This window comes from Euleptes europaea, chromosome 12, assembly GCF_029931775.1.
Source record: "Euleptes europaea isolate rEulEur1 chromosome 12, rEulEur1.hap1, whole genome shotgun sequence".
Lineage (NCBI taxonomy): Eukaryota > Metazoa > Chordata > Lepidosauria > Squamata > Sphaerodactylidae > Euleptes > Euleptes europaea.
This window is the reverse complement of record NC_079323.1, coordinates 69614656-69629984: the sequence shown is the minus strand read 5'-3', so window position 1 is coordinate 69629984 and position 15329 is coordinate 69614656. Positions and strand designations below refer to the sequence as shown.

The 15329-nt window shown below is 44.9% G+C and overlaps 2 protein-coding genes across 2 annotated transcripts in view; one reads left to right on the top strand and one right to left on the bottom strand.

The window, feature by feature from the left end:
• Positions 1-15329, bottom strand: part of RPL8 (ribosomal protein L8) — a 200639-nt gene that overhangs the window by 103324 nt on the left and 81986 nt on the right. The gene's annotated exons all lie outside the window — the stretch shown is intronic.
• On the top strand, positions 583-13330 carry NYX (nyctalopin). Its single transcript, XM_056858245.1, has 4 exons — positions 583-600; positions 1046-1121; positions 9362-10615; positions 13260-13330. Exons 2-4 carry the CDS (start codon positions 1100-1102, stop codon positions 13328-13330), a joined length of 1347 nt encoding a protein of 448 aa, XP_056714223.1. The 5' UTR covers positions 583-600; positions 1046-1099.

The window sequence follows — 15329 nt, the reverse complement described above, 5'->3', positions numbered from 1 at the left end:
CACAACCTTCCCTCCCATATGTGGTCGCAGAACGCCTACTCCCTACATTTACATGAAGGAATTGGATGTGTTATAAAATTAGGAACTGCTTTTTAACACACACATGACCTAGATACCAAAAGGATGCTTTGTAGCACAGGTTGTGACAGGCGGTCGAATTTGGTGAGGATGGCCTCATGAGATGTCAGCTATGTCAGTTTCATGATGTCGCTTCAAGTCAGAAGCTTCCTTCCCTCCACACAGATGACCACCGAGCTTGCTTCTCTCGTCCTCTCGTTATATAACCAGCCCAGGGTTGGAGGGCTTTGTTGTTTTTTTATTCCTAGTAACGCTGAGAGTGGCTGAGGGCCAGTTCCAAGCTGGTATTTTCTTGGGGTTGGGGAGAGGCATAAAGCAGACAGATTTGTCAGCAATCCAGGAGCTTGATGGAACAGAAAATTCTGTCTGTTAATCCTCTCCTGTTGCAGAGGATTTTCCTGCCATTAAATGATAGCTTTTGAGAGGAGGGGGGGGGGGAATGCCAGCCCTTCAGAGATGCTTTAATAAAACAAACAGCAAGCTTATGAGAAGAAAAGAACGCCGTGGCTATCAACCTGTCAGGTAAGCAAGACAGCCAATAATTTTTTCTAAGTTTCTTCTTTGTTGATTCAGACAAGAGCTGATGGTTACACTTTTTAGTATAATTATTCCTTGTCATTGTTTCTGTCCTACTCACTCTTCAGTAATGTATTAGCTGCTTGGGCAGGTCTTTTCTGAAAAACCTACAGTGCAATGCTATTCCCAAATACTTAGCAATTAAGCCCAAGTGGTCTCAGTAGAAGTCATATTACTGCTGAATAACTATGCATAGTATTGGGTTGTTATTTTGTTAAAACAAAGAGTATTGTTGAAAAGGAATGAATCAAGGAATAGGAAGGGATACATTGTGATTTGAAGCAAAGGAAGAGACGATATATTTTAAATCACCAAGCAGTATTTTTTTAAAAAGACATCAACAAGCAAGGATAATTACAAGTCATGGTTTCCTGCTTCTGTCTGCTTTTAGATTTTGGAAGAGTATTTGCCAGACCTGAGATGCAACAAGTGAATAATCAAGGTAATGTTTGCCATCATTTTAAATGGTAAGTAGAGTGACATGACATGCCATAGCAGGTTCTAAAATCAGCAATATATAAAGCTTTTTGTTTTGGGAGACCGTCACAATTATTTTCCAATACAATACACATGTACAGAATTTTATAATTTCCAAAATATTGTACTTGAAAATTTGTTGTTTCTTTGTCGTTTGCAGCTTCCAGTCATGTAATCTGTGTTTAGAAATAGTTTTTTGTTTTGTTTTCTCTACTGATAAGACAAATTCCCAAATGTCTTGTGTGCACAAACCTCCAGGCAATTCATTATTCATCTCCTATTACAGTAAGCTTGCACAAGAAAACAGTCTGGTAGATTTTGTCTCAACTGTTAATTATACTAGTAAACAAGTAACTATTGAAGGAACTATAAACTTGCCAATTTTTTTATCTTATATATTGATTGTTTTATGTTTGCATGGAGGAACGTCTGCAGCAGAGGGGTCCATATTCACCATTGCCCACCCACCCCTCTTGACCCACGCAGCACAGTTTTTTGGAGTACATTCCAGGGCATTTGGGAGGGGGGGGAAGATACCATGGGAGGGGGAGGCTGGGAAGTTCAGTTCCATGAAGTCTGCTTGTGGATCAATGGGTTGGGTTCATGATGATCAAAAATGGACATATGCAAAAGTAAAATTAATATTCAGGACTGGAAGAAGTATGAACTTTTTGATGGGGTTTGGTTTCTTTCTTAAGAAGAGATCTGAGGAACACTGCTAGTTTTCTGATACTTTGAAGTCAAATAGGATTAAAAAAGGTATTTACAACAGTAGTTGCCAATTCCGGATTGGGAAATTCTTGGAGATTTGGGAGTGGAGCCTGGGGAGGGCAGTGTTTGGAGATGGGAGGGACCTTAACAGGGTATAATGTCATGGAGTCCACCTTCCAAAGTAACTGTTTTCTCCAGGAAACTGATCTCTCTAGTCAAGAATATCAGAGTTGCACTTTCCTGTAACTGCTATTCATTGCGGTCTTCGGTGCAGGCACACATAGGGACTGCGCTTGCACAGGCTGGCCATCGGAGGGTTTTTACAAGTTTTAGCCACCAGGGGGCGGTGTGAGCCAGCTGCACATGAAAACCAGTGTGTGTGCCCCTTACTCTCAGTTCCCTCTAAGCCACTGGAGTCAGGATGCCCAGAGCCCCCAGCAGGGTAGGAGGGAGGAATGTGTGCCTGCACTGAAGGCCTCGATGAACAGCAGTTACGGGTAAGTGCAACTCTGTTTTCATTGTCGGTCTTCTAATGCAATCCCACATAGGGATAGCACCAAGCCTTACCAGGATGGAGGGTGGAAGCTCCATCTCTCAAAGGAACAATGACTGAAGGATTGCCTTCCCCACTGATGCTTCCTTCCTGGCTTGGAGATCCAAGGCATAATCAAGGTATCAGCCAACGTCCGGGTCACTGCTTTGCAGATCTCCTTAATGGGAACCCCCTGCAAACATGCAGCTGACAAAGCCTGGGCCCCCATAGAGTAAAACCCCACAGGGCAATGAACCCATACTGGGCAATCCAGGCCAGCCTTCTCATAACACAACCTAATTGTGGCTACAATCCACCTAGACAAGGTCTGGGCAGAAGCCCTCTTACCCTTATTAGGCCCAGAATGACACACAAAAAGTGACATATCCCTTCTGAACCCTTTTACCCTATGTAAGTAAAATAGCAGCGCTCTCTTTATGTCCAGAGAATGGAGTGCTCTTTCTGCCTCACTGTAGGATTTGGGAAAAACACCAGAAGAATAACGTTCTGATTTAGGTGGAACTCTGTTGCCACCTTAGGAAGGAAATGAGCAGATGGTCTGAGGACTACCCTTTCGGGAAATACCTTCATGAAAGGTGCATCTATCCTAAGATCCACAAGCTCACTCACCCTGAGGGCAGATGTGATAGCCACCAGGAAGCAAACCTTCATTGTCACCAATTGCACTGGGCATGAAGCTAAGGGTTCAAAGGGAGCCCCTGTAACCTTAGCGAACACTAAAGACAAAGACCACTGGGGTACAATCAGATTCCTGGGTGGAAAAGAATTAAACAACCCCTTGAGAAAAATCTTAGAGATTTTATGGGGGGGGAAACATGCAACCTTCCACCAAAAATACTTTCACAGAGGAAAAGGCCATGCCCTCCTTCTTAAGGTCAAGCAAAAACTCACATATTGCAGATAACAGAGCCTCCACTGGGGACCATGCCCTGGGGTTGCACCACTTGGAAAACCTAGTCCATTTAAAACCATACAACCTTTTAGTAGAAGGTCTCTGAGCCTGGAGCAATAACTCCCTGACACCTTGGGAAAAATCTATCACTGGGCCTGTACTCTCCAGGTTGCTAGGTGCAGATGACTGATCAACTTGAGGGAGGACCTGTCTGATCTGAGAAGGTTCGGAAGGGTTGGGAAGAGGCGAAAGTGACCCCTGGACATGGCCATCAGGGCCGGAAGCCAAATTAGTCTCGGCCAGAATGGAGCGACCATGATGCAACTCACGCCGTCCACCTTCATCTTCCCTGGCATCCTTGTGATCAATGTTATCGGGGGGAAGCATAAAATATTGTCCCCTGTCACACCATTTGGAAAGTGTTGCCCAGAGATCCCCTCCCCTTGCCCACTGAGGAGCAGAACAATGGTCCATGAACAATGTCTTCCTGGGCCAGAAAAAACAGCAAGGCCCCCAGGCTCTGCTCCTTAGTGAGCAAGGGGAGGGGTTCTCTGGCCAACGCTGACAGTATCGGCTTGCACATTGCGCACTTCCCCACAATGTGCACCACTTGAAGCATGGCATGGTGTTTCATGGCCCATTGCCATATGACAACAGCCTCCTGGCAAAGGTGTCTGGATCCTGTCTCGCCCTGCTTGTTCAAATAGAACATGGCAGCGACATTGTCCGTGTGGGTAAGAATGGACTTCCTTTGCAGGGTATCTGCAAAGGAATTCAGGGTGTAACATATAGCTCTGAGCTCTAACACATTAATATGCATGTTAGACTGTACCAGGGAACACCTTCCCTGGACTGTGAACCTCTCACAGGTAAGCTACCTCAGCCCAACAGTGACACATCTGACATCAGGACCAACTCATGTATAAACACACCCCTTGTGAAATATTATGCCTGTCCAGCATCAATCTAAGGTGGCTAGAACTGTATGTGGGATAGAAAACTTCTTTCCCACAGCATGTCTGGAGGCCTATAACAAGACAAAAACCACATCTGCAGAGATCGCATGTGGAGCCTTGCCAAGGGGAGGGCAGCTGTAGTGGATGCCATAAGTCCCAAGAGTCTCAGGATGTTAAGAATTGGTTGAAAACATTTATGTGTGAAACTAGCAGCCAGCCTCATAATTTTTCTAGTTCTTGCTGGAGGGAGAAAACCTTTACCCTCTTGCAAATCCAATAAGGCCCCAATAAATTGTATAAATTTGGTAGGTGTAAGCTTGGACTTTTCCCAATTCACCACCAGTCCCAAACATTGGCACCATGAAAGAGTAAGGTCTAAATGGGCACGAAGGTCAATTTCGGAGGGTCCCACTAGCGACCAATTGTCCAGAAAAGGGTAAATAACATACCCCTGTAACCTCAAATATGCCACTACCAGGGCCATATATTGCGTAAAGACCCTGGGGGCTGTAGCCAACCCAAAAGGCAGTACCCTCTATTGGTATACTTCCTACCCAAATCAAAACCTTGAGAACCTTCTATATGGTTCATAAATGGACATGTGGAAATATGTGACCTTAAGATCTAGGACAACGAATGAGAGGGAAGCAACTGTAATACTGATGCAAATTAACCACCTGAAACTTCTGAACCTTGAGTGTCCGGTTCAACCAGCACAAATCCAAAATAGGCCTCTTGCCCCCGTCTTTCTAATCCACTAAGAAAAACCGTGAGTAGAACAGCAACAACAAAAATCAGGTGAGACAACTCTTTCAACTGCTCCTTTACCCATCAACTTTTTAAACTCAGGAATCAACTCAGGCAATGTGTTCTGAATGGCTTGAGCCGCAGCTATACAAACAGGTAATTATTTAAACTCCAGTTGGTAACCTCTAGCAATAATGGCCAAGACCCACTAATCTGAAAAAATATCTCGCCATGCCAGAATAAACTGGGACAACTGGTCCCCAAATACCCTTTCAGCAGGTTTCTCCAATAGTCAGAATTTTGACTTTTGGCCAGGTTGGCCTTGGTTCCCTGAGGCCAGCTCCACTTTGCCCCATCTGTCTCTAGGGGAGTTACGCCTCCTGTGTTAGGGCTGCTGGTGGTGGTACGATTGACGAGGAGGATACTGCTGATGTAGGGTGTACCGCTGGTCTATGGGATATGGAGTCCAGTCTCTCTGGTACAGTCTCTGCTTGGAAAAAGGAGCAGGAGTGGAAATCCCCAACGACTTGGCCGTCTGGCGATTTTTCTTTATCTGAGCCAAGGCGTCATCCGTTTTCTTGGAGAATAGCGTATCCCCCTCAAAGGGCAAATCCTCCACACGCTGACATGTATCCCAAGGCAACACAGTCAACCTTATCCAAGCATGTAAATGAAGGACAACTGAAGTAGCCATATTGCGGGCAATAGCATCAACGCTGGACTTGCTGGCATTAATTTGTTGCTTAGACAAGCAAGTAGCCTCATTCTGGAAAAGCTTTGCCAAAGGCCTCTTATCCTCCAGGATAAGCTCAAAGTAAGGAGCCAACTTTCCCCATAAAAATAGTTGATATCCGGCCATGATGGCCTGATTGTTTGAGATTCTCATGCTCAGAGTAACCATGAAAAGTAACCCTTTCTCCTGAGGGCATCAAGCTTCTTCCTTTCCTTATCCACGGGAAAAGCGTGCTGAGAAGCTCTACCCTTCACCTGCATCTCCTCCATAATCAGAGACTAAGGGGGTGGATGAACAGACAGGAAGGGAACAATCTCCTTTTGGATTCTACAGAATCCTTCTGAGCAGTGGCAGGAGTCGAGGCTGGTTTCTGCCAGATTTCAAGTACCTCCTCAACAAGGCCTTGAAGCATAGGGAAGGCCACTATACCCAGAGACTCTGCATAAGTCTCCCTAGGATCTTGTCCACAGGCTGATATGCTGTGGTGGAGACTTCCACATCTAGAGCCCTAGCCATATGGATCATCTGCTCAGCATACATCATCAGGACTGGATTCCGATATAGTCCCAGAACCAGACTCAGAACCATGATGTGATACCTCAAATCTGTCATCTTCCAACATGAGGGGTGGAGGACATCTAGAAACTGTTGCAGATGCTGCTACCGAGCATCCAGGCGAGTCCAGGGACAAACATGGATCCAGGGTTTGGCACAGAGTCTCATCCCAGTCATCCGCTTCCAATGGCCCCATCGAACCCTACAATGTATCAGTTCCGAAGACCTCAGAACCATATCCATGGACCAAAGGGGTATCCTAATCAGGCTCATCTGAGAAGGACATATGACGAGACTCCAATCTAGGAGATGGGGTTCGAGGGCGAGGAGGCAAGACCTCCACAATCTCTGGGGAGGTCTCCAGTTCCGTCTCCAGCGAGTGGTGGTCTCTCTGATCCACTGTGGATCAGATCTTTGGATCTGAACCCTTTTTCAGTCTGGGTCATTTTAGCTGCACAGCTGGTGCATTTCTTAAACAAAGCCTTCTGTGCTATACTGATTCGAGCTGGTCGTTGAAGAAGAAAACAGACAAAAATTCCAACTCCCAATGAGGTGGCTTGTCGAACTGACTCTGGAGGTGGCAAAAGAAGAACTAAGGGGCGCGCACACTGGTTTTCGTGTGCAGACGGCTTGTGCCTGTGCGCCCCAGTGTGCAGTGCCCCCTGGTGGCTAAAGCTTGTAAAAACCCTCCGACGGCCAGCCTGCGCAAGTGCAGTCCCTATGTGAGACTGCAATAGAAAACCAACAATGAACAGTTATAACCCCAAAAGCTCCCCAGGCCCCACCTGGAGGTTGGCAACATTAGATCAGATGCTAATCTAGAATTTAAGAATGGGGAAAATCAGCATGGACTCAAGGAGCCTTTACAACTAGCAAATCTGATTTACACTAGGGTTGCCAACCTCCTGATGGTGCCTGGATATCCCCTGGAATTATAACTGATTTTCAGGTGACAGAAATCAGTTCCCCTGGAGAAAATGGTTGCTTTAAAAGGTGGACTGTATGGCATTATACTCTGCTGAGATCCCTGCCAAACCCTGCCCTCCTCTAGCTCCACCACCGAAATCTCCAGGTATTTCCCAACCCAGAGCTGGCAACCCTAGAATTACACCCAGAAAGCTTTAACAGCAGCAGGCACAAATGTTTTCACTTTTTAATTTCTCAAGCTGCCATTGACACTAAGAGGGAGGAGAGCTTCTTGGAGTATGTTGCTTGCTTGCTTATGCACTGAGAACACTTTAATGCCTCCCCCCTCCTTAATTTACTTGATAGAGTTCCCACTTTTGCTCAGGTCTGAAGACAGACTTTATAAGGCTAAGTAATCCTGTAGGCATACATACATGAAACAGCTACTTCCACCTAATTTTTCAAGAAGCATCAAGAAAGTTTCTGACAAAATTGTTCTCAGATAGTGAAAAAGGATAACTAATTCAGATCCATTTCCATTAACAAAGGTAATCTATTTTTAAATGGCCCTGAATGCCAAATGTTAGGTCTTGATCTGCCTGGGTGTTCAGTAAACACACGGCACCACCGATGGCTTAATTTCTGGCAGAGTAGTGTTCTACCATATATGAGAATGATTGCCTATTTTGGGGGTGAGCCAACAGCAAAGCACACTGCAGTCTAATGCTAACTTGCAAAAATGGTGAACTAGGTGAACCACAGTCAAGGCATTAATGGTTAAAAGATCTTTTATATGTTTAATGCACATAAGTGAAACAAAGTGGTTCTAATTTTTAAAAAGTAGACCACATGTGATGAAGTCTACTCATGCATTTTAGTACAAAATGCTGAGGTAAAAGGACTTATTGCAGTTCAGAGAACAGTCTATTGTGCCACTTCTGATACCAAGAAAACCTGGGCCTCTTAGCTCCCTGGAGGAAGGGTGATATACAAACGTGACAAAAACCTTCTTCATACCTTTTGCAGAATGTACTTGCTCATATCTTTGTATCCCAAAAAGCCATGTGAGACTTTCTCCAAACTCCAGGGCATTTTAAGTAAAACCCTTGCTGTGGCATCAAGATGCTGTACACCATTTGCTGATTTCCTAGTCACAGCAGAACCTACAAGACAGATGAAATTTAATAGAAACAGGTCTTTGCTGCATATAGACAGCACTGACACAGTTAATAGTATGCGTGCAGACTTTGGTGCTTGAAACCAGAGTAAGTGATTTACGGGAACTTGATGTACATATGGTTTGCTCTTATTGATGGCAAAGAATACAGTGGTGAAACTGCGTTAGTCAGCCTGTGTTTTTAAAAGCTTGTAGGAATACATTCAGTTTTAATAATGATTTACCAAGCATTTGGTCTAATACTTCATTTTTTGTTAGTTAACTGACATTCCCAAATGTCACTGAATATGTATTACATCTCATGTTAATGGCTGAAAGCTCATTAAATTATACTAATAAATTGTTAACCCAAATAATCTAGCAAAGAATAATAAGAATGTAAGGACCTACAACAGGATAAGTTGTGACAATGTACAGCTTACAATATTATAATAAAATTGTTGTCTTAAATTTCTCGCACTCATTACCAGTAATTAATGACTATTTTATCAGCTGGCTGATCTGCTTGCAGTGCTTTGATCTTTCTAGTGGGTCTTCTCCCCATCAAAGGAGTACAGGCTTAGTTCCAACTCACAACAAGAGAAAACAAATTACTGCCGGGGGGTTGGGGGATTCCCACATGTTGTAATTTCAGAAAGTTGTTTCCATCAGATGGGCAGAACAACCTGTTTGAGTTGTTAGAGAAACTGTATAATTATCATAGCATTTGAGGCCAGTTTTAAAAATAATCCCACTTCTTGAACTCTTATAGGATCTTTTCCCAGAGAGCATTTTGGTATCTGAATTTGTATAGCTAACTGTATAGGCTATCTATATTACATTAAATAATAAGTACTTTTTGTTTTGACATTGCCAGTGTTCATTAATCTCTCCTTTCTCTCTCTCTTTCCTTGTGGCTAATGCTGGTGCATTTACTTGCCAGTCTTTCTTTTCATCCCCACTGTCCATTCTGTGTGGGCTTGTGTCCGCTCCTGCCCTGCCAACTGCATGTGCACCCAAGAGAGGAGTTGCTCCATCCTGTGCGATCGCACTGGCCTCACACACATCCCCAGTGAGTTCCCTTGTGAAGCCTACTCTATCAACCTGGACAAAAATAGTATTAAATTCCTCTCTGAGAGAGCATTTGGTACTCTGCCTTCCCTGAAATCTCTTTCATTAAACCACAACAACATCTCCTTCATCACTCCTGGAGCTTTCAAAGGGCTGGCGAGCCTGACTGAGCTAAAAATGGCCCATAATGAATACATTCGCTATCTGCATACTAGGACATTTATTACACTCAAAAGATTAATTAGACTGGATTTAGCAGACTGCAACCTTTTCAACATCCCAGACAGAATTTTTGTGGAGCTTCCAGCCCTTCAGGAACTCTTTTGTTTTCAGAACAACTTCCGAAGGATTCCAGGAGCTATAAGAGGGATGGAGAATTTGACCCACGTTTACTTGGAGAAAAACAAGATAGAAGCTGTGGCTTATAATTCTCTCCTGGGTTTGACCCGCCTAAAATATCTCAACCTCCAAGACAATAGAATAAATGTAATTCATGACAGAGCTTTTCAGGACTGCCAGCAAATGGAGTATCTTTATTTAAATGATAACTTCATCAAAAACCTCCCTGAGAACTCATTTGATGGTCTGAAGCATCTGAAGATGCTTAATATCGGTGGCAACTTGCTTAGGAATGTGTCCAATACCTGGTTACGGGATCAGCTTGAACTGGAAGTTTTGTACTTGGACAGAAACCGAATCAGCTATATCGAGGAAGGGGCTTTTGAAAATCTTACAAGCTTGGTTTCTTTGCACTTAAACAGTAACAACCTAACCACCTTGCCTTTCTCCGTTTTCCAACCTGTTTACTTTCTTGGAAGACTCTACCTTTTCCGGAATCCCTGGGAGTGTGATTGCAGGATTGAATGGCTGAAAGAGTGGATGGAAAATTATAGGCTTGTTAGAGATATTCCTTGTACTTCTCCTTCCTCTGTAGCTGGTCTTGACTTGACTAATGTTTATTTTGAGAGAACATCTGAAGGTTTCTGTCTTGACCCAGAGGAATTAAATGTTACATCTTATAGTCCTTATCCTACTGGAGAACTTCAGTCTACCACAGAGAACAGGTTTAACAGCCTTATCTCCAAACTTTTACGCCAGAAGGGCCTTTCAGAAGAGGTGGTAAACACCACAGAAGCATTCGCCAACACTACTTTGTTAAATGGATTGAATAATAAGGTGTCTTTAGGACTAGAGGGATGCCACGGCAAACTATATATTATTACTATTTTGATATGCATTATAGCTTAGCTGTAGATAAATAAGCCCATAGTAAATCTAATATTAAGAAAGTAGCAAGATAAAAGTTTACACTAACCTCAACAGAGTTCACATTTATCAGGGTGCAAAGGCCTCTGTGGTTTAATGCATGATTTACAGAGCAATTCTAAACAGAGTTACACCCTTCTAAACAGAGTTACACCCATTGGCTTCAATGGGCTTAGCAGGATATAACTCTGTTTATGATCGTACTGCAAGTCTGGGTCCATCTTTTATAATAGGTTCAGGTTCACAAAAACTGCACCCATTTCTGAAGCTCCATAGGATTCAATACTTGATAGCCTAACAGTGTGATCCTAAGCGGAGTTACACCCTTCTAAGCCCGCTAACTTCTGTGGACTTAAGTAGAGATGCATTCTTCTAAGTTTGCACTATAGCAAACCTAGTGAGCCTGATTTCTGTCATTATTCTGCAAGAGTGACACCAAGATAAATCAGCTGCAGTGAATTTGATCCAAATTACATTTATGTGAGAGGAGAAAGTGAACCGGTGCCATCGTTGGTTCTGTAAGAGAACAAGAGAGTAGAAGAGCAGACTGGTGACCTATTAGGAAGATTTGAGATATGGATTTTTTTTATTTACTTGTTCTTACATTATACATTTTATATGGGATTAGAAAGACATTTTGGGACTTCTATATACAGGACTCTTTTACTATTGCACATAAAATGGGGATCTGTATAAATGCAAACTAAAGAAAAGGGAAAGTTGTTCTTTTTATATTTCCTGGTGGTAACAAAGTTAGTAGGAAATGTAATAACCAAGAGTTCTTTGCTATATTTTCCTGTTTTTTTCAAAGTTCCATTAAACTTGGTTCCACCTAGTTTCATCAGGCATATTCTACAACTTTAAACCAAGACTCTTCATTTGCTCTGCTAGACACTCCTCCAGTTGTTATGGGGAACATCTCATATTATAACACACCCTATGTAAGGCTTGCCAGCCTCCCTGGGCAATTTCCATAAAATCACTCGCTCAGACGTTCATTCGGAAGCAGGTAAGTTTATTGGAAAGCATCAGGTAGAACTCAGTCCCTACATCACAGTCAAAGCTGCAAGTGCCCGCTCTTTCCAAAGGGTGAGACTATAAACAATTCTACATTGCAGATGTCAGTTACATGTTTTGAGAAAGACGTGATAACAAAGCTAGCTTACTCTACTGCATAGACATCAAAGTACTCAGAAGCTCGTTAGTGCAATTCTACAGAAGCCAAGGTCAGGGGAAGGAGGGGGAACGAGGAGAGGAGAGTGAGCGTTACATTCCAGTGGAGGCCTACACAGGGGTTACTACAGTTGAAGCCTGAACCAAAGTCCCAGCCAGGTCTGCCCCGCCGCTTGTACGGGTGAAACAGAACCGAACAGAAATAAAACAGAGCAGTTCCTCACATTCTGCCCCCCTTAAGGCCCCCCTACCCCGACTCCTCCGGACGCGGCTTGTTGGGATAAGCAGTATGGAATTCTTGCACCAGGCGGGGGGCCGCCACATGGGGAGCTGCTACCCATTCATCCTGGGCGGGGCTCAGATGTTTCCAGTGAACCAAATAAAACAACTTCCCTTTTTTCAGTTTAGAATCTAACACTTTAGCCACTTCGAGATGCATTTCTCCCCCCACAACCGTAGGAACTTCAGGTTGGGGTTGAGGATGGAACTGGGGGGCTGCAACGTACGGTTTGAGTAGGCTGATATGAAACACCGGATGTACCCCTTGCAATGATTTGGGGAGAGCCAACTCAACCGTGATGTCATTGATCACTCGAGTGATAGGATAAGGACCTACATACTTGTCACTGAGTTTTTTACAAGGACGGAGCGACCGTAGATTCTTGGTGGAGAGGTACACCTGATCGCCCACTTTGAGTTCCCACCCAGGAGACCGATGTTTATCGGCTTGGTCCTTGTACTTGCGTTTCGCCCTCTCCAGATTTTTTTGCAACCAGGGCCAGGTTGTTTGCACTACCTGCACCCAGTCCTGAACCCCTTGCACTCCTTCCATCTCAGGTGTAATGGTAGTGGAACCGAAGGGACCAAACTCTTTCCCATACACCACCTGAAAGGGACTGAAACCTGTGGAGGAATGAGGGGCGTTGTTATAGGCATATTCAGCAAAAGGCAACAGGTCCACCCAATTGTCCTGGTGGTAATTTACATAACACCGTAAATAACACTCCACAACAGCATTTACACGTTCGGTCTGTCCATCAGTTTGAGGATGGTAGGCTGACGACAAGCCTTGTTCTTTTACCCCCATAACTTTCAGAAAAGCCCTGCAAAACTTGGCTACAAACTGGGGCCCCCTGTCGGAGAGGACCTTTCGTGGGATAGAATACAGTTTTACCACGTGATTAACAAACAACCGTGCTAACTTTTGAGCCGAGGGCAATCCAGCACAAGGAACAAAATGAACCTGTTTGGAAAATAAGTCAGTTATCACCCACAAAACAGTTTTACCCCGACTTGGTGGCAAATCGGTGATAAAGTCCATAGCTATTACTTCCCAAGGCACGGTCGGAGTTTCTAAGGGTTTAAGAAGACCCGGAGGCTTTCCCATATGTTTCTTTGCGGTGGTGCAGGTGGGGCAGCTGCGTACAAACAGTTCAACATCGGCTCTCATGCCTGGCCACCAAAATTGACGCCGCAGTAAATGCAATGATTTGACGAACCCAAAATGCCCTGCAAGTTTGGCCCCATGCACCATTTCCAACACCTCCTTTCTAAGAGTCTCAGGCACATAAAGCCTATTTCCCTGAAGCCAAAAATCCCCCTGTTGAGTAAGGTTCGTAGGTAGAGTCTGCTTCCTCTCCTCCAACTGTGAGGCTTCCTTTAGCCGCAGCTGGAAAATTTCCGGGACTCCTTGCAGAGGAGCGGAGACCTTAGCTCGAGCCTGGGAATGGGTGGTAACAGACAATCCCGACACTTCTCCCATCTGCTCAGGGGTAAATAAAGACTCAAGCGGCCGCTCAAAGTCATTTCGATATTGGGGGAGTCGAGACAAGGCATCTGCCAAATAATTGTCCTTGCCAGGCACATGTTTCAGGACAAATTGGAATTTAGCAAAAAACTGCGCCCAACGAATTTGCTTTGCCGTCAATTTTCTAGTCCCTTTTAAGGCCTCTAGATTCTTGTGATCGCTCCAGACCTCAAACGGAACCTCCGCCCCTTCTAGGAAATGTCTCCAAATGGTGAGAGCATGTTTTACCGCTGTTGCCTCTTTCTCCCATATGGCCCAGTTTATTTCAGATTGGGAGAATTTTTTCAAAAAATAAGCACAAGGTCTTAACTGGCCGTTCTCGCCCGCTGCAGCAGCCCCCCCCCCATGGCCACGTCTGAAGCATCCACTTGGACTACAAAAGGTTTTTCACAATCAGGATGAATGAGTATGGGTTCAGACGTAAACAACTGCTTGAGCATGTCAAACGCCTGCTGACAGTCGGAAGTCCACTGCAATTTGGCAGAAGGTAACGTGGCAGCCACCCCTTTCCCCTTCGTGCGCAAGAGTGAAGTAAGAGGGACCGCCACCCGAGCAAAGTTTGGGATGAAGTTCTGGTAGAAGTTTGCAAAACCCAAAAATTGTTGTAATTGTCTACGCATAGTGGGGGGATCCCACTCGACTACCGCCCGAACTTTGTCGGGATCCATTTCCAAGCCCTGGTGGGAAATGACATACCCTAGAAAGGTGAGGGAAGGTTGGTGAAAGTCACACTTAGACACTTTAGCAAACAGCTTATGGTTGCGCAACCGTTGTAAAACTTCCTGCACCAAAAGTACATGCTCTTCCATGGTTTTTGTATAAATGAGAATGTCATCCAAATAAACCACCACTCCGCGGAACAATAAATCATGTAGCACTTCATTTATCATCTGCATGAACACACTCGGAGCCCCTGTAAGTCCGAAGGGCTTCACCAAGTATTCAAACATCCCAAAACAACAAGAAAAAGCAGTTTTAGGTTCGTCCCCTTCTCGTATCCGGATGCGGTGGTAGGCAATGGTAAAATGAAGCCGCTCCCAATGTTCCCTCATGCCCATTAACAGCTGGGCCGTGCGGTGAGTGACCGGGCCCCCTTTAAAATCACTACCGTCCATTTGAGAAAAACGGATGGGCTCGGGTAATTGCACTCTTTTCACCAGTAACAGTTGGGCGACTTCCTCACTAACCAAGGTGCGAGAACAGCCTGAATCAACCAGGGCCGTTACTTCCACCACAGGCCCCCCTTTGGGCCGTGTGAGGGTAACTTTTACATATACATTGTCTTCTTGATCGCTTACCAACATCGGAGCTCCCTGCACAAGGTCCGGAACGGTCTGCTGAGGAGCCCCTTTTACAGCAGACTGGCAGCGTTTTTTGCCGCCGGATCCCATGTCTCCTCGTCGCTGGAAGAAGTGAATTCGGGATTTGTAATCCGTGACTCCGATGAGTCTAAGGTTTCATTTGTAATCCATGGCCCCAATGGGCCAGCAGCTTTCGACGCTCCAGGGTCGGATTGCGCTTGTAAAGCCGAAGGTGCACTCCGTTTGCCAGGTGCGCCGCTGCGGTGGCGCGGTTGTCCCTCAGCGGGTGTTTTGTCCGGTTCAGCCGCTACCGGCCGGGGTGGTCCCGGGCGTCCGGCTCTGGAAGGGCACTGAGAAGCAAAGTGCCCCTT